At 40.5% G+C, this 27399-nt stretch overlaps 1 protein-coding gene across 1 annotated transcript in view; it reads right to left on the minus strand.

Moving 5' to 3' along the window:
- The window catches only part of cachd1 (cache domain containing 1), an 83819-nt gene that overhangs the window by 3908 nt on the left and 52512 nt on the right, over positions 1 to 27399 (minus strand). The window contains exons 5-26 of the mRNA XM_034147505.1: positions 22907 to 23033; positions 21574 to 21718; positions 21046 to 21262; positions 20751 to 20900; positions 17835 to 18113; positions 17330 to 17479; positions 15137 to 15260; positions 14924 to 15041; positions 13682 to 13850; positions 13399 to 13541; positions 12330 to 12511; positions 11573 to 11683; positions 10212 to 10334; positions 9490 to 9589; positions 9257 to 9373; positions 8475 to 8635; positions 8099 to 8185; positions 6977 to 7093; positions 6461 to 6612; positions 5843 to 6004; positions 4778 to 4855; positions 4504 to 4605 (exon numbers count right to left, since the gene is read on the minus strand). Of these exons, the coding sequence (XP_034003396.1) occupies positions 4504 to 4605; positions 4778 to 4855; positions 5843 to 6004; positions 6461 to 6612; positions 6977 to 7093; positions 8099 to 8185; positions 8475 to 8635; positions 9257 to 9373; positions 9490 to 9589; positions 10212 to 10334; positions 11573 to 11683; positions 12330 to 12511; positions 13399 to 13541; positions 13682 to 13850; positions 14924 to 15041; positions 15137 to 15260; positions 17330 to 17479; positions 17835 to 18113; positions 20751 to 20900; positions 21046 to 21262; positions 21574 to 21718; positions 22907 to 23033 (3114 nt within the window). The remainder of the gene's footprint in view (positions 1 to 4503; positions 4606 to 4777; positions 4856 to 5842; positions 6005 to 6460; positions 6613 to 6976; positions 7094 to 8098; positions 8186 to 8474; positions 8636 to 9256; positions 9374 to 9489; positions 9590 to 10211; positions 10335 to 11572; positions 11684 to 12329; positions 12512 to 13398; positions 13542 to 13681; positions 13851 to 14923; positions 15042 to 15136; positions 15261 to 17329; positions 17480 to 17834; positions 18114 to 20750; positions 20901 to 21045; positions 21263 to 21573; positions 21719 to 22906; positions 23034 to 27399) is intronic.

The following is a 27399-nucleotide window of genomic DNA, read 5'->3' on the forward strand; positions in this document are numbered from 1 at the left end:
CCTGAAACATATTGTCTGACTAAAAACAAATACTTGGTATATCTGTAAATAAACCTGTTATCCTTAATTCTTTTAGTGTTATCTTTTTCAGGTTCTGTAGTGGCACCAGCAACACGCTGGACGACAGGAACATCAATCTGTTATTGAGCAAATAACCCTGCAAGCCTGCGCGCCTCAACGTTTATATTTATAGAAAAATCACTGCAATTTTGGATGATGAAATATTAAACCTCCAGAGATACTGCTCAAAGTGATTTATGATCCAGTGTGTGAAGCAGTGGGTTTATATGTGTGAGGCATGTAGTGGGTCATGTAGCCTTGTCAAATGTATCTCCTAGTTACCTTTTTTATCCTCCAAACATCTAACAGCTATGCATGTCATCCCTCAACATTCTTCTCAGGGCGTTGGAGGTTCATGTAATTAAGCAGGCTATCCCTAGGCAAATGCTTAATAAGTAAAGAACCTAGCAAACTGATCATAAATAAGGTAGCGCTTCTGTAGGCTGCAGTTATACACAGTGCTGCTTTGAGATGCTAATTTAGCTTGCTAGGTAAATAATCACTATGCTAAGGCTGTTGCTAGGGTAGGCTATGTGTTGTTTAACATGTCCCTCCCCCCTATTAGTTTTCCATCTTAAAATGCTCATTAGCACTAAACAAAAATTAAAGCAGAGGCTTATGGGAATGTAATACGTTTTTCAAGTTATTCGGTTGTATTGGACATATTATTGACCTGATGATGCAGCAAGAGGAAAGGTCAGGGGATAGTAAAAGTAAATGTCTCACTAAGAAATACTTAAAGTCTGTAATATAATTAAATTAGGAAGTTTGTTCAGAAATGTCCATCCCACACTCTCAGAAGATTAGCCAGGCTTTGATACCCCAAATAAAGTAAAGGTGAGAAAGAAGAGGAGAGAGAGAAGAATGAGCAAGAGAGTGATGAGAAGAGGGGCAGAGAGAAGTAGAGTCGAACAGAGGGATTAAAGGAAAGGCATGGATGGAGACTTCAAGAGAAGTTCCAGACATGGAAGATGCCAACTTCATCACAGTGTATCCCTCTTTTTCCCCAAAGCAAGAGTAAGGGTGTCAGGCAGGCCAACAGCTTATGTCTGCTGTGGACAATTTTCAGCTGTAACAGGTGAGAAAGAAATTCCCTCTTAATGTTGAGAGATGTGGAGAGAAAGGCTAAACGACCATCCTATTTGGTGATATTATAGTTTTAGATGGAGAAGACTCAAGTGTAAATCCTCAAAAGAAATGATGGGCTGCTAAAAGACAAAGCACTTGAGTATATGATCTAAACCAAGTTATTTTCTTGTCTAGAGTTCAATAAGTAGATCATTACCAATCTTAGCAGGCGGCTAGCTTAAAGGTCCCATGTCATGGCCATTTCTACTGATCATAATTCCATTGTTGAGGTATACTAAAATACATTTATATTGTGCAATTTTCCAAACTCACATTGGTTTCTCATACAGCATCTCTGTATAGTATGTGTATTCACTCTCTGTCCAGTATGTGTATTCACTCTCTGTCCTAAACGGCTTGTTGGAGCTCCTGCCCCCCCCCTGTGAGCCCAGTGGCCGTCTGCGAGACAGTGAGACACAGCTAAACCCAGCCTGAAACACACACACACCCGCAGCCTGGCAGGGAGTTTGTGTGTGTGCCCAGGCTGAGTTCCGCGGTGTCTCACTGTCTCGCCGACCCCACACCAGTGAGCCAGCTCACAGTGTCCCGCTCCTCGCAGCAGCGAGCCTCGCAACGTCCCGCCGTGTGTGTGTGTGTGAGGAAGTCCGCACGTAACGGCTCCGCGGACGTAACAATCTGCGGAGCCGTTACGTTACGTTACGTTACGTCACTATACCCGAAATACGTCACTATACCCAAGAAGTAAACAATGGGAAAAGAGAAATCTCCAACGAAAATCGTTCTGTGTCAAAATACTGAAATCTGTATTTTTTAAATCTTTTTTTCCTTCTAATTTGTTATTATTTACATTGCTTTTAAAATCGTTCTGGGTGACACAAAAAACATGGGAAAATCGTGTTGGTGAACACGAATCAATAGATTACATTTCGTGACTATAACACGAAATGCCGTGAGACTGGGTTTCAAAATGTACATTTATGGGTTTTATTACATAACAAACTAGACCTACTGCGTTTTTTAGCCGGGAGCAGTAAATAGCTAAGCTAAGCTAACAAGCTGCTTTTTGTTATTATCTTCTAACACAGATGGAAAGTAAGCACATTTTGTATACTACAACTATAAAATATCTATGCAATGTAAATGTTTTTTTTTTACAATCTTTAATATAGAAATGATCAAATATGTGTATCCTCATTAAATATCTTCAATATCACTTAACATTCAACTCGAAAAAACGTATTTATTTAATATTTTTTAACCAAATGTTTTAACCAAATTATGATTAGAACATTTACAGATATTGACATCTGCCTATTTCCTCTCTAGACATTTATTCCACTGTATGCAAGAAAAAAACATAAATTATATTTTGCTAGGTTGTTTGAATTAAAGCAGGTGGTGTATGTATTTTGTGCAACGAGTATAGTATTCATTCTTGTTTAGTTCTAGCCATTGGCTGTACATTAATATTGCTGTTTGCTCTACCCAACAGAACTCTAGTGCGTCACTCTCTTAAAGACGTAATGCTCATACCCTCAGCTCTGCATAATGAGTGAGTGGATGGTGGTGGGAGGGCACCTTTGACCACGCAGAGAGGAGCCTGAGGAAATTTAAAGGGTAAACATGTGATTTTGTTTTAATCCATGAAGGACTAACACCCCCTCTCTCCGTTCTTTCAAACTTGTTTCTTTCCGTCCCTATCCTCTTGCCTTTGCATTTCACTCTTATTTCCCCTCTTTCATCACTTTTGCATCTCTAAATGTCTCAACTAGTCTTTTTTAAATGCCATCCTAAGTTATGCAACATATTGAATATTTCCTTTCCATTTTCATAGACTGCTCTTTTCATTAGAACCACCTTGTTCTGCCATCTTTTAATAGATTCATTCAAATGAATCAAATCATTTGTTGTGCATCATTGTGTTGCATAATGACCAACAATATTTGTTTTATTTAAGGTTTAACAGCTATTCTGTAAGTAACATGCAGCTGACAATCTCTTCTTGTTTCCTTCTTTCACTTTAGCCCACTCTTCTCTTCATATTCATCTTTGTTCTCTCTGTCATCATCGGTTATGCAACAAGTATTAGAGACACTCATTGCCAGGAAGTGGAGTGATGCCATATGTAGGCGGTAAGAGCCCATGTGGGTGAAAGCTGTCCATCCACGCTCACTGAGTGTCAGACTTACAAGTTCTACAAACGGTTACAGCGAAATATGAGCAACTCTCCCAGAGCTGAAGACGAAAGAAAACCTTGTTCTGAGCTGTGATATAATGAAAAGAACAAGCCAGGAGCTGAACCACTGCCAAAGAGCTGAGAGCTAACCGTGGATTTGAAACTGTAACGTTCATTTCAAAAATAAAAGGACATACATAAGTCCTAAATATGATTTTTCCTGAGTGTAGCTACATACTTATTTTAGTTTTATATTCTATAACATATTCTATTAAGAGATCCTAATGTTAGAGAACATTTAATGTGTTTGCTGTCCTGTCATACTCCAGGCATAAGTGTGGCAGAAGGTTAAAGAAGGTAACCCAGACTTCTTCGAACATCTTCCAGCTCTTTCTTGGGGATCCTGAGGCGTTCCCAGGCCAGGTGGGATATGAAAACTCTCTGCTGGCTGTCCCCCGGGGTCCCCTCCACAGATGGTGGTGTTCAGAAAGCTTACTGATTAGATTCATAAACCTCAACTGTCTCCATTTTTTTTTAATTCTAGAGTCGGTGCTGTGTCTACAGATGAGCCCACATGAATGTATTGACTTCATCATTTTAAAGGAGTAAATATAGCTAAGCTTGTGCTTCCTAGTGCATTTCAGCAATACTTGTACATGTTGGGTTAGTTTTGTAACCAAGGAATGATTAATTTTCCAGAAACCTAGTTTATTTTAGACTGGAGCATCTGTTGTGTAAGAGTAACATGACATGAAGGCAAATATTAATCAGCTGCAAGAATAACCTCCACGGGGAGCTGATCAGGAGGACGTTTGATCTCTAGAGGGTTCAAAGTATGCTAAAACTGTATTAAACCTTACTGTACTCAACTTGAGGAGATTTCGTACAAAACAATGACGGATGACGTTGTTGATGCTTCTTGTTTTCACTAAGTATATACTTTTAAACAACCATGGTGAATTTAACTAGAGTAGTATGCATTTTAAAGTAAATGTTTCAGTTTTGAAAGTAGTTGTGTTTTGATTTAGCATTACTGACATTTAAAATGCAAGCTATTAATTTATGAAATACGTTTCCCATCAATTCTGATGTATTGTATGACATGCTGAAGGGGTTTTAGTGTTACAACATGTGTGGGTTTTTTTCTGTGAACTCTGCCTCTCCACAATTTTTCTTACCGTGGTCGCTCTCTGTCCCAGATCGACCCCAGTACCTCCGTCTCCGCTCTGGCGTGTGAGTGTGTCGCTCGATTACCGCAGCGATGAATCGAGTATTACTGACTGGAAATGAAGGAAACACACAGCTTAACACTAGGCCCCTTAAGAAATCAAATATTTGCAGCATCAAATGAAAGGAAATCCTGTAATAACTTTATCTTAAGTATTTATCCCTATTATCAAATGTTCTGCAGCATGTCTTGTTTATATCGATAGGATATCAAACAATACTCACTAATTCCTCTGTCCTCATGGCTGTCTTCATCTCTTTCATCTCTTTCGTTATCCAGGTTGGACATTCTCACTGACATTTCTGGAGCAGCATGGAGGTAAAGGGGAAGAAAATAAGACAAATGCAAGATAAGATTGATGTCACTTTGGAAATTGATATCTGACAATATTACAAGTGTGACAAGAAGAGATGAAATGAGGGCACTCGATTGTTTTTTAACCTTGCCTTTGACCACACACACACACACACACACACACACACACACACACACACACACACACACACACACACACACACAGCACACACACACACACACACACACACACACACATCACACACACACACACACACACACACACACACACACACACACACACACACACACACACACACACACACACACACCACACACACACACACACACACACACACACACACACACACACACACACACACACACACACACACACACACACACACACACACACACACACACCACACACACACACACACACACACACACACACACACACCTGGAACTATAAGAGCCAATTCCTCAGCTGTATCAACACCATCCATCCCAAGTAGTTTACCAAACGATCATACTGATAGCAACTTGGACTCAAGTCTTTTAATGAGGCTGTAATCGGGTTTGATGTTTTTGTCAATATCGCTGAGTAATCACACAATTCATGCTGTAGCAGCTGCTGCTGCGTGATGATAATGTCAGCTGTTTAATTCCAGCAGCACTTGCCGCCCTGCTTGTTAATCAGGCTGCTTTGAAACTCTGTATCATACTTTGGTATTTAAAAGAAATGCCAGTATGTGAACAGACTAAATGTGGAGGGAAATGCTCAACCTAACTTGTGGTTGCTTTGGAAGCTTTTGGGCCATTACAAGCCAACAAATAGGATGCTGTGGATTTATTTCGTGGTGGTAACAAAATGTGTTGACAAAAATAGTGTTATATGTTGAAATTTCACTTCAAACTCATTTGACTGACCTATAATGTTCGATTATAATTCTATTTGTGTTTTTTAAGAGAGATAATCCATCCCTTAGTCCTACCTTGTGCTGCGAGTGGTGACATGTGCTGGTGCGACCGCCTGTGGATCTGGTGTCTGTATGCATACACAGCCAGCACCAACACCATGATGCATCCCATAATGCCCCCGGCAACTGGACCCACAGGGGCGCTCTTGATCATGTTCAGAGAGGCCACCTCCTCATCTAGGGAAAGAAAGAGAAGAAGAAGAAAGGAGAGGAAAGGATAGGATAGGCAGACGGTTGTTTCAGGAAATTACAAAGCATTGCAGATGGATGAAGTGAAAAAAAGACATGCAAATATCAAACAGCTCTGGCTCAGATTTTCTTGCATGCTGAGACATTTTTCTAGTTAGCTTCTGTCCTCTCACGATGTGAAACGCCGCAGACAAATGATTGACTGCGATAGGATGGCCAATTTTCATTTTGAATAAACTGATAACAATCCAAGAAAATAACGTCAGAAACGAGTCAGTCAATTTTGAATATTGGTTATCATGATCAAGAAATATAAAACCTTTGCTAAAACAAGGACCATTGGATTGTAGCTTTGCTCTGTTGGCTAAGAAGGTACACTAGGATACAGTTGGGACAAATGTCTCATAACAGTTTAGGACTCATTTATATCCACAGTTCACTCACCTATCATTCCCATGCCATCTGCGTAGGGACTCTTGGCGCCGACGATTCCCCCGAAACATTCCTTCTGCAGGGCACAGTACGGCTTGTCGATATGCGTCTTACCATCACTGTCCACCATGCACCACTCACAGTCCAAAACGCCGAAACAATCACTGAAACAGGGCAGAAACAATATAAATAGAAGTGATATTAGTTGGTGGCAAACACTTAAAAGAAGCTATTAAGGAATGTTTTACCAAATGTCTCACCACTACCAGGTTATAAAGTAAACTAAATGTGTCATTATTGTGTCAAATCAATTTAGCAGAGTATTATTAATATTATATATTTCATTCATTTCATTTTTTATTTGTTCCATTGATGGTATGCACAAACTCAATGTATAACAATTATTTACTAAGTCTGTCTCTGTAAACACACCATACCCGAACAAGACTGTGATTTTAGAGCCTTTTTTGGTTTATTCATTATACCAGTTAATGTGTACTGTACATGTGTGTAGATAAGTGTGTATACCTGCTGGTGTATCTCTGGCTACAGCGAGTGTTGATGCACTGAGGCAGCGTCTCATGCAGACTGGGATCAATCACATTCAGACTGACTGGCTCGTGGTGCACCTCACAGCTGGGGTTCCTGCATAAAACAATCATCAAACACAACAGGTAAAAATACAGAAAGGTGCAGGTGAATATTCTTAGGAAAAAGTCAAACATTCTGCTGACAGAATCTATCCTAATCCTAGATTGAAACATGATTGGAATTTAAAGAAGAAAGAAGATGTTGTACAGTAAAATTGACAATGGAATCAAAGCATGAAGCCTCAAAGGAATGTCTTCAATGTGTCAATTTATGCTAAGCAGCTTTAAAAAGAAAAAGGAAACATCAATGCTGCTCGACACGAAACAAAGAGAGAAATCTGACAGTGAAAAAATGATAATTGCATGTCTTCCTGAAATAAAAGGAGAAATTGGCATTTGAAACATGAACGTGCTGTCAAAGACTGCTGATGGTTTATGAAAGGAGATGGGTGGAACAAGAGAGAGACGGAGAAAGAGAGAGAGGAGAGAAATGAAGGCATGACTAAAAAATACAAGAGAGACAGTGACAGTCAAAGAGAAGTAAGGAAGCACCCACAAACATTTACACGGCTCCAAAAATCATTGCAGGAGCACGATATGAGGGTAAACAGGTTTAACACCGAAACTTTGATTTGCTGATTTACTGTGATATTGATGTGGCAATCGTCAAATCATAACAAGCCACAGTTCAAATAGTAACAGGAATATTAAAGAGAATTGCCACCTTGGAAACGTGCATTTGCAGATACTTTACAGATTATTTGGCAAATGTTTCACATGACACTGAATGAGTCATGCAATATAATACGGTCAGCAAGTTAAAAAAAGAGAAGCTATATGCGAGAGGTGTATTCCTGCACAAACAGAAAAAACACCATGACACGTGGTACCATGATGTATCTCTCCCTCTACCACATGTGAAAAGTAACTTCTCTAAAAGCAACCGGCACACATTCGTTGATTAAGGTTCCTTTCCCCTTTATGACATGACTGAATATAATTCACAAACATTGTAGAATTTGTTAATATAAATATGATGTAGGATATGGCTCAGACTGACCTGTTTTCAGCATTGGTGAGGTTACCAGTACACTCATTGACCTCCAGGGGGCACTCACATGGACACTCACATTCATTCTGCTCCATTCTGAAAAACACAAGACCAGTCACATGGTCAGTGAGGAAGCTCCATTCATACTGTTTGTTTTTTAGGTGAAGTAAAAACCAATTGTATTAACATCCACAACATGTAAAGTTTCATAAGCTGAATTTTTGTTAGCTCATGAATGCAAATGTAAATACAACCCACACAATCGATATCTACAATATCAGATCTGGATCTTTGGTAAACTCCAGAGGTTTGTCATGTTTGACATTGTTAAACAAACATGCAACACATATCATCTTTTCTTTGAGTGTGTGTAAGGGGCTGAGACCTGTGGCAGTTGAGACAGAGGCGGTCCACGGTGCTGCAGGCGCAGAACGCCAGAGAATCACACGTCTCGTTGACGATGCCAGCGAAGGCGTTGGTGCCGGGGATTCGGGTCAGACGGTACTTAGAACAATGGCTCCCATGGACCAGGTTCGTAAGGTCCCCCTATGAGAAACAAATAGGAAGATTAAAAAACACTTCAATAACTACTAATTCCATTATTTATTGTTTTGTTTTCTAATTTGTACGTTTCTTTTATTCTAAAAATGACTCTCGCTTTTTGATGAAAAATTATCTATAACCAGATGCAGCTGGAAAAAAAAGAAACCGCAGTAGGCAACATTGGGAATATGACTTTATGAGTAGCTGAACATGGCATAAAAACTAAGCTAAGGAACAGTAACTTTTGAAGAAAGACAAAACCCTGGACCGGGAACTGGGGTATTTATCCAATCAATTTAAATGTGTGATAATACACAAAATCTGCTCATGTTCATCTAAACATGAGCATGAAGGAAATTCATTCAAGTATGACATGTTGAAAAATATGTACCTTAATTAATTAAAAGCTGTAGAGCTTAAATAGGAATATTATACACCAGGACTCTCTAACTACACAAGACAAACTGAAGCTTTAATAGAATTATACTAAATAAGAATAAATAAGGTGGCAACACAAAGGATCACCACAGGGGGGCAGTGTTATACTATCACAGAGTATAACTGTCTGACTGTCTTCCTCTGCTTTCAATCATACATCCAGTTATCTCGTGTTAACCGCCTCACCATGATGCTGGTGTTGAACTTGTAGAAGCGCTGCACGGTGCGGTCACTGAAACTGTTGCACAGGTTTTTCTTCACGAAGTGGGGATGGTTCAGGATGTCGTTAGCCACCAACGGCTCCTGTATTCCATCACAAAAAAAACAGGAGGACAACATTAGATTTAAAATAATAAAGAAGTAGCTAACTGTGATTAATGTTTTTTTATACTATTGTATATTAGTCTCTGGTCCTTTACCTTGTGTGTAATGTGCTGCTGCTCTGCGGGGGCGTGACCTTTGGGGTCAATGAGAGTGGGGTGAGCCACCAGGTACCCTCTGTCCTCCATTATGAAGCACCTTATTTATGTAAGTAAACACACAAATAAATGTAAGTACAGCAGACATAGTGACCTCGGAAATCAATTTAAAGACTGTAACTCACATATTTATACTTTCATTGACCATTTACATTTTTTTTTAAATCCCCTACTTCAACCTGTAAATACTGCTCCATTCTACTTCCCTCCATTCCTTAAACATTGTGCCAAATACTGCGACTCCCTGCCCTTCCACCCCCTTTAAGCTAATCCTGTTTTATATGGCTCTTGAACACAGACAGAGAGAGAGCATGAAGGAAGACAGAAAAAGAGAGAGAGAGGGAGGAAGTGGGTGGTAGAAGGAAAAGGGATGAAGACAGAAACAAAACAAAAAGGGAGACATAAAAGCCAGAGAAAGTATGTAGGGCTGAGACAGCAGCAACGCCACATCTTCCAGCAGGAATGCCATGATAATCAGCTTATCTCTTCTTCCCTCCCTTTCTTTTTGATCTCCTTTGCAAGTTGAGTTCTTGCTCAGAAAAACAGACCTTTAGCCACATTTAGATCAAATTCAGGGCAAAAGAAAAGAAGAAATGATCTAAATAAAGAAGTAAGAAGAAGAGAAGATTAAACAACAGACACAACAAACCAACCCTTCCTACCTGATCTTGTTGCCCTTGTCCTGGTTGCAGACTGGCAGCAGGTCCAGTAAGACCTTATAGAAGTAGCGGAGAGTGAAGTCTATGCCCATCACTGCAACTGCATACCCAGGAGCCATCTGAGAGCTGGAGAGAGAGGAGACAGAGAAATAAAGCATGCCAGATTTGTTTTAAAGATGTGGGAAAACAGTTTAACTTTGCTTTGAGTTTGTGTTTTTACTCAAAAGACCTTTATTACAACACAAATATTTACCCACACCAGCCAAAAACAAATCTAAAACACACACAAAATACATCCCACTCACCTCAAACTCTCTCTTTCAATCTGTGTGTATGCAGACTACAGACTGCGTAGTGTTATGCTCAGTGAGCCGGCCATCCACACACTAATCCTGACTTATCACACACACTGATACTGAATGTTTGTGTGTTTATTGCAGTGGCCGTGGTAAACAGTTCCTATTGTGCTGCTGTTAGCGGTGTGTTCCCGTCCTAAGCTTTATCTTAAACTCACAGAACTAGAAACATAAATACTTCAATCTCAGCTGCAGTTAAAGGCTTTTTAAAGCCTCCAACTCAAAGAGGCTGTGTTTAAAACCTTCTGCTATGACTGCTATAAAAAAAGTAGCTGAAGCACAGAGTAATACTCTTTACTTGTGGGCACGTTGGTAGAGCATATACTTAAAGACAACTGTGATGGAAACAGAGCATTTGCTTTAGGGACAGTGACATATTCCTACCTTTCTAAAGTTGTTTAAGACCAAGGCAACTTGGCCTTATAGCTCTGTTTAAAAAACAACAACTAGTCTCTAACTGTCTGCTGCTATGCACAGTGGGTTTTCAGAGCCTTTTCGCTGAAATAAACTGCCTGCTGTGGCCAAAAATGACACTATCGGAGCTGTGAGAGTGAAACAAAACTGTACCATTTCAGGATAATGGCAGATACAGTGTTCCTTCAATTCCCACAATGTTCTTTTTTCCTGGTGAGGATGGTGTGCTTACTTCCTTTTTGTTTCCTTTTATGATACAAAGTCGCTGAAATGTGAACAACTGACTTGCTAAAATAGTGTACATAACAGTCGGATAAATAGAGAAGAGTTGTAAAGTCGGTGAACTGACTCCGCAATGAAATGTAACACAGAAACTTCTATCTAAAGTTTGCCAGCATTACCTCACATAAGTCAAGTTAGCTTGCAGCAGCAAAACACTTTCAACTCACTTTGAATGAGTACTTTTTTAACCAGATACTTGTCCAGGAAAATACCTGTCCTGTAGGACTTGAATCTTCTGGTGCAGTAACTACAGTAAGAAAGCATATTTACTTTTTTGAGATGGCTAAAAATACACTATCTCAATCTTCTTACCTGGAGGCATGGATGGTGTGACTGATAGTGACAACGTAGCCCGCCCCCCCCACATCCAGGTAGGGTCCTGTGAAGGTGACGAGGCCAGGGTTAGCCACAGCATGCTGGTACCTACACATCACACAGGAAGAGGGTTAACTCACAAAGCTGACAAAAGTTGAATGGAACTTTTTTGTGTGAAATGCAAATAATTGGTGCTGCATTTTTTGGGTCTTCCCTGTATACAAACAACTGTCACTATTTATAAATGATAATATTTACTCTTACATTTTTTTTATTTGAGAAAAAGTATACTATTGATTGTGCTGATAATCCGACTAACAACCTAACCTTTACCAAAATATACATGACTTAAGTGTTTGTTAAGTTAAAACTAAGATCAATGACACACACACACACACACACACACACACACACACACACACACACACACACACACACACACACACACAACACACACAACACACACACACACACACACACACACACACACACACACACACACACACACACACACACACACACACACACACACACACACACACACACACACACACACACACACACACACACATCACACACACACACACACACACACACACCACACACACACACACACACACACACACACACACACACATCACACACACACACACACACATCACACACCACACCCACACACACACACACACACACACACACACACACACACACACACACACACACACACACACACACACACCAAAGTAAGCCTCACCATTGTCTGCGGGTCGGGTCGAAGGCTTTGTCCATCAGTGATCCTGGGTAAATCCGGAGCACCCCACTGGGCGTTGCTATGTAACGGCGCACAATGTAGCAGTTGAGGCTACTCATTTCCATTAGTGTCATCCACTCATCCGTGACGTGACTGGTCGCCATAACCTCGTTCCTGACAGAGGACTGCAGAAGGATGAAGGGATGGAGGGAGAAACAGAGAGAGAAGAGGGACAGTGAGGGGAGGAAAAAGAGAGAAAAAAAGGAGGGTGTAAACACGAAGAAGAGAAAAAGTTGAGACAAAAAAGCTTTTAGTCTTAATCAGGGGTTTGCCTTGAAATTAAATTGGCTTAAAGTTTGCCTCCAATTTACCATTTAACAAAATGGGAAAGAAAGTGAAAGGTTCTCCCCGTTCGAACACCCCTAAACATGAAATGATTCTATTGTATTCCCGTTTAAGATAGTCATTTGTCATTTTAATATTTAAAAAATCCCAATAGTCAAGGCATAGAACACCAGTATTTAGGAATAAATAGGACTCTATTGGCCCTAAAACCCTGCTAGCACACAGACAATTCACATCCCAGTGCCATTTTCAGAGAGGCTTCTTAGTTTGAAAGGGGTGATGAGGTCACTGGAGGGGGCCTTTAAGACTAGCCTGGGAAACAGAGCTGGGACTGGGGCTTACAGTTCAAACTTTTACCCCCTAACTCCCCCCAGGATAGGAATGCACACACACTGCCAAAACCACGTGGGGGCTTTTCCTCCTTCTTAAAGGTGCAGAGCTTCATTATAAATGTGTGCATTTTAGGTATAATGTAAGCTGCCTGAAAAGTTGCTTGCCAAATGTTGAAAGAAAGTTGCATTTAAAACGTAACACTAACTATCATGGGACTCATTAATTGTGTTTGTACATCCTTGATGCAGAATATGAATGTGCGTGTACATGCCTGAAGCCTGACCGCAGGGCTGGACGTGTGCCAGGTGTTTGTGAGGTAAACAACATTAACCCCATGTGTGCCCACTGGCTGGTCTTAGCCTGGAGATATATCTATGTCTATATCATAAAGTACCTTGAGGCCTGGGTTGGCTATGAGCCTGGTGTTATCACTCAGGTAGGCGGTGTAGTGCTCCACCATGCGCTTTGTTTCCGGCTGACTGAGGTGCTCGTACGGAGAGGAGAAACTTCCAGCTGCCAACATCACCGTGGGAGACTCTGTGAAAGAGAAAGAAAAGGGCAAAAAGAGACAGTCAGAGATGGTTATAAATGTCTAAGAGCTGACTATGGATAAAAATAAAGTTTGAAGACTTATTTTTCACTCCCAAGTTATAATAAATGAGTGTCTTTCTCCTCACCAACTGTGGCGAGCTGTTTGAAGTGCAGGCAGGAGCTGGGCTGAGCCAGCAGGTCTAAGCGATGATACAGCAGCTTGGAGCTGGGCGCTGTGTTCAGGTTCTTCAGATGTTTCACTGGGATCTCCGGCTGCACGTACACGATGCACAGGATGAACGACGTGTCCTGAACCTAGAAGACAGAAGACAGTGGAGGATTAAGGCTGATGATATTATTTACATACTTTCATTTTTAGACTTGTTAATACAATACAAGCAGCTGGGCACTGTGGTTTTAGCAAACACTTTTCCAACAGTGGTGAATAGTGCATTTGTCAATTGTTTGACCTTTTTCAACCCTGGTTTTATAACCAATAGGTGTGTGTATTTCTGGAAGCAGGACAGTGCATGTGGGATTGACCTGAAAAACTACGGTGCCCATGTTCATGTAGTCATCCAGTGCAATAATGTTGAAGGTTTATTAAACTGTTTTTGGTCAACCAAGTGCTGGCCGCAAATACTTATTAGCAGGATGAGAAAGTTGTTGGTTTTGGTAGTTTCATTAAATTAGTTGACATTAGGAAAAAAACAGAAGCTTCTAATAACTGGAGAGAGGAGAAAATGACCTTGGCTGCTAGTTTTAAGACATTTTGTCTAAATTCTGGTCACAAGCACAGAGACGTGGTATGCTATAAAAGGATTTCCCTAGACAGTTTTTTGTCGTCTGGATTTTTCATTTGTGGCCAATGTCGACATATTGTTGGCTCTTTAAACGTGATTTAAAAAAACAGACAAAGCTGCCAAACTCATGGCAAAATGTGACGTGGCTTAACTGACTGTATGAAAGAAAACACAACATAGGTTCAAAGGGAAATACCTTAATCAAGAGTGATATTTTTGCTAATGCCACATTTCTAAATGTAAAAATACTTGGCATTATGGTATTGTTGTCATTTGTTCCAAAACATGACACCTTTGGGCCAGGATCAAGCACATTTAAGGGTTTTTGGGTGTGGGAGAACTTGGTTTTTATTACAATTTTAGGTGGCGGAGTTTTGCTGGAGACAGAAAGACTGGAGGCATAAATCTCCTCATAAGCATCTTTTGTTTTAACAGTCTTTGTAGCTTTGGTTGGGAACTTTGAAAAAACATGTGCTACTTCTAATTGCTTTTTATTTCACATAGCATTAAGGATTAAACTGTGAATGTTGATGTCACCAGTGAACACGAGTGTTGAGTCTCTACAAGGTTTATACAAACACCTACCAGTTTCCAGGCGTAGCTGACGTTGTATGCGTCCTTGCTGTTGTCCCGGAGTCGGTTGTGGTGCCAGGACAGAGAGGAGTTGACTGGGACAGAAATGACCTGACTGCCCAAAGGGAGGCTGCAAGAAACATACAGTATTAAGCACCAAAACATACGATATGTATGTATTTATCAATGGGTGAATTTCTGTCTTTTGAAGGTAACGTCTCTTACCTGAGGATGTTCTGCCGCACAACAGGGAATGCTGGGATATTCTCGTAGTGGGAAATGTCCGTGTGCAGGGGAGGCTCTGTCATCAGGTAGGGCCGTGTGAGTGATGGATGCATCAGGGTGTAACCTGGAAAATCACAAAGCAATTCATAACATCATTCATTTGTGTTTATATATACTGGAAAATAACACAACATCCTAAAACGGACAATTTATGTATATAACATTCAAACAGAGCAGCAGTGTTTTCTTTGGTCACTGTCAAACAAGGCATTCATACACCACAATCAAGCATGCAATCCTTACAAATTAAGTCATAGTCTCTTTATACACGGTGAAATCCTTGTTGATGCGACAAATACAATCATGATAAAGAGTAACTACCAACTAGATTATTGCTTCAAACCCTAAATGTCACCTAAAATCCAATTGACCAATTCTGGCCGCTTTGGTATAACTACTTGTTTGTCAAAGTCCAGTCATATTATAGAGTTGCCTTTTTAGAAAAACGGTTGATCAAAACCTTGACATCAAGGAAAGATAGTACATTTAAAGTCAATAGAACATATGCCGGTCTACTATTTCGGAGTGAAGAATTACTCTCTTGTTCGCTTGTTTTTTTGTTTGGTGGAGTGTAGTGCTGTAATAAGCAGCATCATTTTAGGAGAGCCAAAAAGCCCTCAAGGTACTGGATTGCTGATGCACTCTGAGCGAAGTAAACAAACTAAATCATGTGCTGTTGTTTTTAAGACCATCCTAATACACTGTGAAAGAGGGAGTGTGTTGCTTTGTGTCGTGTGTGTTGCTTTGTGTCGTGTTTCATTTGCTGTATTAAAAAAGGCATCTCTGTCCTCATACTGCAAACTACAGCACAAGGGCCAGAGTATGTATATAAGTCATAGAGAGATCTATACATTGAAAAGGATAAATGCCTCCCATGCAAAAATATTTCCAATTCACTCCTATGCTATTTTTATTTCCAGGTCCGGAAACCTCTTGTCAGCCGTGTATTTGCCTAATTGTATTTACCTACAGGCTAATTGCCAGCAGACGGTTTGATGCCAGCTAATAACATTACATGGGACTCAGTCGTCAATGTTTTCAGTGTTGCTGCATTAATAAGCACCGTTTCTGTAATAAGCTATAATTGAATGGCATATTTATTAAAATAACAAACATTTAAGAGGGAAAAAAGAGACTCATTGAATAGTGTAGCAGAGGAGCAAAACGCACACAGCTGCAAAAATTCCACTTGCAATAATTATGCTTAATAGTGAGAAAATGATGACGCTAAATAATTACCATTCAGGTGAGTAAACACTTGGTAGTTTGCCCATGTTTTATGATTTGCTCCACGTTCCTCACCTCCCTCATAAGTATTTCCTCTACAGGTCTTCCCCCTGTCATTCACTACTCCCTCTTTTAAACAAATAACATACACATAATACGTCTGGTTATTGATTCGAAGTTAAAAATACCTTCCTTTTCTGCTGGCTGGATGTGCAAAAATCTAAAAGAGGGGACATTATCCCAAGTAATATTTGTATTTGTAGTATACTTAAGGGGAATCAATATGTAGCTATAGTGCTATCTAGCAAAACCCTGTCCATTAACGTCCCTGCCCTCCAGGCCTACTGAGCACAACCTGCCAGCTGTCCAGCACCAGCGGATCATCCAAGACCCCCTCAGCTGAGGCCAAAACAAACTGAGACCGGACATGAGCACTACCGCCCTGCGCCGTGGCAACGCACCGAGGCATGAACTGAACAGAGAACAGATTGCCAAAGAAGTGCCAGTGCTACCAAGAAGATGTCAATTACAGATAATGGCTGTGGAGGAACTTGAAAGAGACTAAATCAAATGTAATTCCACTTGTATGCGAGACTAAACACCATAATACACTCTCTTCCAAACATTTGGACTGTTAATTTAAGGCTAACAAAGATTGATACCTTGAATAGGCAATGGAGTCTGTCACACATGTTGTAGGAAGAACTTTCCTGCTTCTGTTGTTACTGGCAACATGCTATGTGAATGTCTTGTTTGCTTTAGTTCCCATAAGACTTGAACAACTTTATTTAGAGAACAGATTATCAAGATTTAAAGCCATATTTGGGTTACACTGCTCTTCATGTGGCTGAAGTTAGAAAGTATTCCTGTATTAAATTGATTATTTCCTGTATCTATGTTACTGACCTTTGTTGTCAATGAGAAACGTGTATGAAGCCAGTGAGTCCTGGTAGTATGTGACGTCCTCCAGGATGTAGGCCAGGTTCACGTCCACCCCGACCACGCCCAGGAGCAGGTTACCGAAATAACACGGCCGGCTCACGGTCATAATAAACCCTGGAGAAAGAAGAATAACAATATAAGTAACGTTCATAAAACACCTCAGATACGTTTAGGAAAGTCTCTTTTTTGTCTGTATCAGAGAAAGAGTTCAATAAGTTGGAAAATGAACTTCTTCACTTTGATGAGAAGATCTATACAACTCTCATATCTGCACAAAAAATATGAGCCTTGATCCAGCAGGCAATTAGCTTAACTTAGCATAAAGACTGGAAGCAGGGGGTAACAGCTAGCCTGGCTGTATTTCCTGACTCCTACATTCAAACTGTTTGTAATTGCAACTAATCTGAAGTAGGAACTTTTGATTTAATGTTTTCTAACCGATCTTAACTTCAGGATGAGCACCACTCACCGTCTCCCATGGGGTCCGAGTAGGGCAGGCTGAATCGGACCAGGTCGATCATGCGATTGGGCAGGTTGATGTAGAAGCGGCCCACTGTCGTCTCCAGGTTGCTCAGCTGATTTAGCACCATCATGCTTCCCTTCGACACCGGTATCATGGAGGCCGATCCGGACGAGGACATCCCAGATGAGCGGTCTCGACCTGACCCTCGGTCGACGCCATATTTCCCAGAATTCTGCTCTGCAAGATCCCTCAGGAAGGCCAGCTCCTTCAGGCCTGTTACTCCCTCTGATGGAGGAGGGAGAGAGAGAGAGATTGAGTTTAGGATAGGGAGGGCGAGTCGAATTTGTTTTAATTGAATCAAGCAGGGATATTAGGAACAAATCAGTAACTGACGGCATGGCTGCAGGCCAATTGAATAGGGCAACTGTGCAAATGAAAAGAGGAGGGAGTGGTTGAAAAGAGGTAAAAAGAGTAAACAGCTTGTCACTAAAGAGCGTATGACTTCAATTCCAACCAAACAAAGGCAACCCACTGTTCTCTTTCCCCTGAAGCTGTAAATAACAAAACGTTCAAGGAGCTGAATAAAGAAATCACACCCCTGCCATTAACAAGGGCAGATACAATCAAGAATCATTGAAACAAGGTGTATTCAGAAAATTAACCTCATGCAGTTCACATGGTCAGGCAGCAAAAGGCTTTCACTGAACATGATCTTATAATCAAAGCTCATACAATACATTGCCACATGGATTTCCCAAACATATTTGGCATCAGCAACAGAAATATTTCATACATGCAGGCTCCAACTTGTAAACCTGCGTCATGATCTCTATAGCTTTGTTCCTTCAATCCTAGGCATCTGCCAAACAACAATTGTCGCCTGTGAAGCTCAGAGATCATGACATGAGCAAATCCCTCATCGCTCTAAAGAAAATATGCAGCTGAGTCGTTAATGCACTCTTTAAACTCTACATTTCCATTCCTCATAAGGTCATTTAGAGGACAATGGATAACCATAGCAGGCCCCTTCAGCTGTCACCTGGAACATTTGGCATCCCACAACCTATTGGGAAGGACAGAGCCCTGAGTGTCTGCCAGTATCCAATCATTGACTGGATTACAGCAGAAACCCTCCTTAATGCCGAGGCTCTGCTGATCTTCACGCTTGGCGACTGACGGGAGTCAATGTCGTCATGGGTGGCAATGTCAAACCACCAGAGAGGAGAACGTTTGCTGACAGCACAGGTTCCCAATCTTTATTATAGGATAGGTATAATGATCCTTATGTAAATAAAATGTTTGATTTTGTAGATTAATCTCACATTGAAAGATACTATTGTATCTTTGTATACATTTATTCTAAGCAAACACAGTTATGTTGATCACTGAACCTTGAACAGGCCGTCTGTGTTTCATCTTTCCACAGCACTCCTTAAAACATCACTATGGGAGTAAATCAGTCCTTCATCACCCACTTACTCAATCAGCATGCGCTGTAATGGTATAACTACCCATCTACCTAGCCAAGAGGCACGAAAGCAAAAACAGCAGTTGGAGAGTTACGACCAGCATATGTGTAATAATATCTAAGTTCTTATAATATGTATATTAAAATATGAATACAAATTAGTCCATAATGCAAAAAACAGGGACTGCAATCAAATGAAAACAACAAAAAAACGATTTTCTAAATGTCTCGATTAAATATGATTTCAAAGTTAATTTAGTCCGTCATAACGTAATTGAATGCTATCTGACAGACTATTCAGCAGGTTGCTCAGCCTAGCATACACCGTTTTGGTGAGGACACAAACTGGACACACACACACACACACACACACAACTGTGCTTTATACTGCAAAGGGACTGCTGATCTCCTTCAACAATCAGCACTTCACATTTGGCAGAGGATGTAGGGAATAAGACACACACACTCACAGTGGGTCATTCAGCTGTGTGCAGCAGCGTCAGGAACAAAACAAATGTTTTTTTGGATATGCAATGTTAATAAACTCAGAGGACGGTAGATTTCTGCATCCTTTTCATCATGGGGCTCTTTAAACAGCCAGGGTCCTCTGTCAGACACACACACAGAGTGAGCAGCGTGCCCTTTGAAGTCTCACTCTCTCCTCGCTTAGATGTACCTCATTTCCATTCTCAGATGCAAAAATGATTTGTGTTAATGGTGGACTAATGCAAGCGCAGTGGATGTGAGTGTATGTGTGTGTGTTTTTTGCAGAGGGAGGAGGGAATTAGAGGAGGCAGATGGATAGACAAGGACAATAAAAGAGGAAAAGAAAGCATACACACCGCATCAACACACATGGGGAAAAAAGCCTTTGAGGTTTCTGAGCACCTCTCTTACCTCCTGTCTCATGAACACATTGTGCCAAAGAATATAGAGAAAATGCACAGGAGACAGATCCAAGCAAAGCAAAAAAAAGAAGGAGAGAATGTGTGAGTAGGGCTAGAACTGACTGTTCTTTGATGTATCTATAATTATATGATTTTAGAGCTGGCTGCTGTTCTAAACAACCAAGGCAAAAGTAAAACATTAACAAACAACTAAGTGACATATGAGAGAACGCAACAGTGTACTGCATTAGGTTTATTTTACATTACGATATTGCATGTTCAAATAATGTCAAAATATCTGGTTTTAATAAAAAAAGATTGAAAATTGTAAGACAAACTCTGCTCTTATCGTTTGTGTAAGTAAATCTTAAAATAATACAAATATTGAAATTGGATACAAATTTGAAAAGACATTTTGTTGATTTAAAAGATCCGTTTGCAGCAAAATACTCAGGTTCACCTTGACGCAGAATTGTTTATTTTATAGCAGGAAGACAAAATCAAGGGGATAATCTATTAAAAACCACTGTGAAAAACATTGATCAGCCTTAAATATAAGTGACCTACCGTTCATGAGAGCGTATGTGAGGATCATGACCGAGTTGTTGAGGTGTCGGTTCTCCTCTCTGACCACACTGAGCGTCGCTCTCTTCTCCTGCTCTGACGAATCTCGAGACGTGATACCGGACGACAGGTAGACGATCACCATGTCTGTGGCTGAAAGCAGAAACACAACACACGTCAATTGATATTAGATAACATGACGAGAGTTGATTACGTTTTAAATAGCGAGAGCACCGGAGCTGGAATTGACCTCTGAGCAGCACAGACACACATATTCCTAATTTGCAGCGTTTCTTACTGGAGCTGTGTTTGCAGAGACTGCTGGTGTTTCGGAGCAGCTGGAAGGCCTTCTGGAAGCCCGCAGCGTGCTGTGTGGCTGCATCAGACGCCTTGATGTTGGAGATGAAGGTGCTCATCTTCCTCTTGGTCTCGCTGGTGGCCGGAGAGAGCAGACTCTTATAGCACTGGTCCAGGGCGCAGGTGCGAACTGTCTCTGCCACTGACAAAATGGAGATCTGGAAAGATGTCAAATGAAGAAAATGTTAATAAGAGTATCAGTATAGAGTTGTGAAGCATTTCAAAGCACAATATGTCATTTTCTATGGGTCTCTCAATCATAAAATAACAGAAGCCACAGTCAGGTGGTGTCCATTACAGTCAATGTACTTTGATTCTCTTTTATTATTTCTTATGGTTTATCATTTAGTAGGTTATCAGCGGTAGCCAAATGATCTGCATTTAAATGTTTAGGTATATGTGCTTCTCTAAACACAATGCATTCTTCCTAATAAAGCAAGGTAAGAGAGATTTATTCCCCTTCTCTAACCTTGTCATGTTCATCGACGGCATTGAGGATGACCAGTGCCGAGTCCCTGGCAATCTGAAGCTGGGTGTCAGTTACAGACGCTCCGTGGTCCACCATCACCACGATGTGTTTAGACTGGGGACGCACCGCAGACACATACACAGGCCTGCGGAGATACACAACAATACAAAAACATTGACTACACAGTTAACAAATCCAAGGCAATGAAGACATACTGTTACAGCATTTGTACATCGATAAAAAGGTCTTCCTCTTGAAAAACTTTCATCATCATGTCAGTTTTATTTTCTTGTCCAGTCCGCACTATACAGTTTTCAGAAGAAATCCGCTTCCCTTCACTGTTTGAATTATTTAAAAGAAGAAAACATGTTTGAACGACTTGCTACAGCTGTATAACTTTAAAGCTTTAACAATTCTGTAAATGCTTAGTGTTTTTCAATTAAAAAATACAATTTCCACAGCCTTTTCCGAGCCTTTTTGGATCACAGCGACATAAAAAGTCAGGCAAAACAATAAACATACTACTTAACAGCTCCTGCAAATTAAAAGCACGACATTATCATTGACCCTGAGTGCAAAAAGATACAATATGCGCTCACTGTCAGCGTGCAGTTGGTATCAAACTTTTTTAATTATTTAGAGTTATATTTTCAATATTTGGTGTACATGTTAAAGTACGTATGTTATCAGCTTGGAGGGGGCTGGGTGGTCAGCGCCTGTGTGTGTGGTCTGCTGGACAAGGTGACACTAACACAGGGTGGAGAAGGGGAGTGATGTGCTCACAAAGCCTCATTCACTCTTCAAGCAAGCCAAGTAACGTCATTTCTCTCATGGCTGCATGCCAGCTCACTGACTCGAACGGCCAGAGAAAGAGAAATCCGAAAAAACATGATGTCAAAAAGCTAAACAAAAGCGAGAGGCAGTGCAAAAAAATAAATAAAAATAAAGTAGGAGAGAGACAAAAGAATACAGAAATAAAAGAAGAGAGAACGACACGTCTTTCAGCCGTGGCAACCAAAAAAGCCACAACACTGAAGCTGTGAAATTCCAATAAGCTTTAGTGGTACAGAGCCACATTCCTGCTAGGGGCATGTGTGGTCAGGGTGTGAGAGGGCGGCACGCAACCGACATGCCCTCTGGGCCACCACACAGCAACTGACAGAGACGAGAGGGGGGGGGGGGGGGGGGGGGGGGGGGGGGCAGGAACAAGTTCATGTTTCTTTGTTTTACATAAGCCAGACTGTTACTTTGCCAAGAGAGTGATATTTGTTGACAACGTATTTGTGTTTGGCAGTAACTTTGAGCTTGGCAATAAAATGAAGATGGTTTATACCTGCTGCGGTGCTCGTAAGTTCCCTTGCACTGGAACTTGTGGGCAGGGAAGACTGTGAAGATACCCTCCTCTGAGCTGAAGTACTGCCACTTTATCCCCGGGTTGGACTTCAGATTGTCTGCTAACACTGTAGAGAGAGAGAGGGAACAGAAAACATGTTATTTAAGTGAAGAATAAAGGGGAAGGAGAAAGAAACACAGGGGAGAAAGATAGAGAAAGGAAAACAGGGAGCGAAAGGTAGGGCGCAAGGAAAGAAGGTCAAATAGAATATAGATCCCTTTCAATGAAACACACTACAGTAAGAGCGTTAAGACCACTGCCATTACTGTTCTTATGTGTATAAAGCATGCAAAAATCGATTTTATCTAACAGAGGACAAGAAATTATTTATCTGTCCATCTATCTTTTTATAATGTACTTTTGAAGTCAGGTGTTAACTGGGATTCCTGTTAAAAGAGTGGGTAAGACAAACCACTCTGATATCTTAGGCTGAATGTGGTGTTTTGGATCAGTGAAGTCCTTTTAAATATTGTATGCAAGAGTGGGTTTTACAAATATACTTGACTTGTAAATGGAAAGGAAATAATGGATTTCTTTTTTTAATTGTCACACATGCAAAGCCCACACAATACAATTTTGAAAAGAAAACGTACGGAATACCATACAAGATTGTGATATGCGAATTACAGGACATAATTTCCGACATATGTGGTTAAAATCCTTGTATTATATTGAATGTTGGAAGGGTGTTCTGATAGAAAGAATGGCAAAATTAATTTGACCTTAGGATTGTTTGTGTTTATTCTCCCAAAACTGCTGCTGTACTGTAAAAGCTAACCAACCATACAAACAAGTTGTTGATCCAATAACTAAACAAATCAGTACTAACATCTAACATCAGCTAGTAGCAAGGAATCCCATCATGCCCTGACAGTTTACAATCAGTGGAGAGCAGTTACAACTAGTGGCTCCAAAACTGTGTGAGGTTATTGTTGCCTGCCTTTGCATGAACTCAGAGCTGGATCAAGTCTGACAGGAATCTATACCTCATGCATTGTGCAGTGATTGATTCTCTGCTAGCCTGGCTCATCCTGAACAAGCATGCTTTCAACTGAAGTACACACAATGTATGTAACTTGTCTACGCTCCCTCTGACGAACAGTTGTGCATTGTTTTCTATTATTGAGCTGTTCACACCTAATTGAGCTCTATTCAAACCTGTCTATTCAGGCATGACAAAACACCCCTTTGTGACCAGACATACAGTTTACACATGTAAATATATTTCCCAATCCACAAGTCTGGTAGGATATATTAACTCAAGAAAGAAAAATAACTCTTTAACTAATAGGAAGTATACAGTACACGTCTTTCATTTGGATACCGGAACTGGATCTGTGTCATGACTGTGAGTGCAGGCCGAGCTGAAATAACAGCCTTAACTACGACCTCTGCAGAGACACTGAGCCTGATTATTTGCTCAACACCAACACACAGATTTGTCTTTTTACTGGGTCACAGAGTCAACAGTTTCTTCACAGAGATCCCATCACAAAGCCAGCAACTTCCTTTCCGCTCACTGCAACACAAAACGGCCTTTCACAAAGGGATCGGGGGAGGGGGAGCGTGGAGTTAGAATATAAACCTTTGGGGAAAACAGAGAGGGAGCAAACAGAGTGTAGCCACCAGAGTAGGCTTTATTTTGGTATCACAAAACAATAATGCAACTGTTGAATCAATTTCTTTCTTAAAAACATAAATCAACCATGGCAAATCCAATTATCTTAGCATAGCAAGTATGCTTGAAGTTTAAAGTATGCAAGTATGCTAAATTAACTAATCTTTCAAATATATATATATCTTCTCAGGATTCAAACCAAATTGATGTCTTGATATAGGGATATAACATATTGTCTTGAATCCCTATAGCCACACAAGTGCCACTACTAGGTTTTGGTTGGAATTAAACATTTAGTTTCCAATCCAATATAACATTTGGTGGGATTTAGACAGGTAATGCAATATTTAATTTGTTACTACTAATACATATTCACTGTGGTTTGTGGAGGTCATGTGCAGCTGTACACATTCAACTACTATATTTAGTAGTTGAACTATGTGTTATTATTTGGTTGGAGGTTTCCACAGATGGGTTTGATTTAAAATATTTTTGCTAATTGAGTTTATGGTCTATGCCAGACTAACCTCCATTTATGCATAGCAGCTGCAGCTAAATATTCTCATGTGGTTCTTGGCTTGTTATCATATTGAATTAATCACCTGCTAACGAGAAACTGTCTGACCTTTTACATCCCTACAGCAATATTACAGCCAAATACTTTTTTTTTTCAAAGGGAGGGGTGGAAAAATCACATGTCAAATATTCAACAAACATTTAAATCCCAGACAAATTGAATATATAAACAAATAGATACATTGCAGTACTACTGCGGAACTTGCTGTAGCCTAAGTCCCTGGCAAACAACTACTCTTTTGAGACATAGCAGGTTTTTGCACACCTCCATCTGGTGGCCCATCATCCCTGCCCTGTCACTCCATCCATCTCTAAAGCCTCATATAAACAGGAAACACTCAGTTGTGTTGACAGTGGAAGAAGGACTCTGTATACACCTGTCAGGCTACAGTGCTCCACTCTGCCACCAATGTTTAGAACTTCTCAGAAACACATGGACAAGCCAAGAAATAGGACCCAGATGACACCCATTTCCTACAGCCTTAATGATATCTGGATCTCTATTCTATACATTAACACACCATATGTACAACTTTTGTGCTAGTAGTGAATGTCTAGATATTGCAAAAACATCTGAAGAATTCCCTCTAAGTGTCACCCAAGTGTAAAAGTAAATAAGCTAACATTCCAACATAGTTTCTTGTTATTCAGTTTTTCTCTATGTATGACTGGGTAAACAAGACTTAAGAGTCCACAGCCATGCTAGAAGCTCTGTAAGGTTATACTGTGGCGCAAAGGTGTTTGGAGCTCGGGATGTTCATGGTTTTCTGACTTGCCAAAAACACAGAACTACTCATGATAATGGGAATGTCAATAGTTTTGCAGGTTATTCGTCATAAACCAAAGTGTCATAATTCGGACGGAGATGGAAACATGATTGTCCTGGCAATCTATCCAATAGTTGTAGATAATCCACTCAATAGAAGCATGAACCTCATGCTGCCACTATGGGAAAAAGCCAAAGTGTGAATGATATATCATCTGGGAAACTATAGATATCTGCAAAATCATCAGTTAGATGTGGAGATATTTCACTGGATAAGGGAAAACTTAAACCGGAGAAATTCGATGGAAAAGTCTTGGCTTACCAAAATTATTAAGATTGGGGGCCATGAATTTGAGAACAAAAATGACAAAGCATTTGCAATTTTTCACATATTTCTGGAGCTCTGTTCCAGTTTCAGTTTGTTTCCTATCTTGACACTCACAAAACCAAATATCTTGGCATTGTGATACAGCTCAATGTGACAAAACTGAGTTTTTTCGAAAAAAGATATGTATGTGTAAGTGTGCACACATACATACAGTTTACTTCATGAAAGTAAACACGCCTTTTGGGAAGCATAACTATAAGTTGACACAACATGTCTAAGCCAGGAAAATGAATGAAATTGCACTTGATAGGATGAAGGCTGCAAAAAGGAAGAAAATGGATGGACGAAAAAAGATGAAACAAACTAGTCCTATAATCACACAGCACTCCACCGACTGTCACCTCTCATCTACTTGGCTTTTCACTCCAACCTGCTGGTATCACTATTGATGCCTCCCACATCCACCCTCCCCCCTTAAAAAAGTAAAATGAAAGATGAAAAAATACAGTCTTGATAAAATTACTCTATATCAATCAGCTCTCGACTTTTCTTTCTTCCCCTTCATTCATCATTCTCTCCCTCTCAATTATCTCTCCCTCCCTTTTTCTCCTCTCTAGCTGCTTGTTTAGACTGGGCTGAGACAAATGGGAGAGAATGAATACGCTGGGAACGTGGGGGTCAAGGAGGGCTGAGTGTGAGGGACAGGGAGAGGAGAGGGGTAACTTGAACTCGCCGTGACTGGCTTGCAAGGAAAATAACACCCAGCCGATGGTGACGTGTTATGAATGGCAGTCATTATGAATGGTTTGCAGAAAGAGGAGCAGAATACTGGTATGTCTGGAAAAAATATGAGCGGTTCACCAGAAGAAGAACAAATGATGTTTAAGGTATCGTGTAGATAGGGAAGGGAGGGGGCAAGTTCAATATCCAGGGTTGTATTGAGGAGTAAAGACTTCAGTATATTTCATATAAACTAGTGTCAACAACACACCTAACGTGTGTGTTCAGGAACTGTTTGATGATCCAACCCTTAATTCAAAATATAGTTATGACTGGAAACAGTCCCTCCGAGATTGTGAAGAGTGCTTTAAGGATAATTGCACCCGTAATAATAACATTTGCAAGCTGGCAAGGCACATTCTGTT

This window comes from Trematomus bernacchii, unplaced genomic scaffold, assembly GCF_902827165.1.
Source record: "Trematomus bernacchii unplaced genomic scaffold, fTreBer1.1, whole genome shotgun sequence".
In the NCBI taxonomy this organism is placed as follows: Eukaryota; Metazoa; Chordata; class Actinopteri; order Perciformes; family Nototheniidae; genus Trematomus; species Trematomus bernacchii.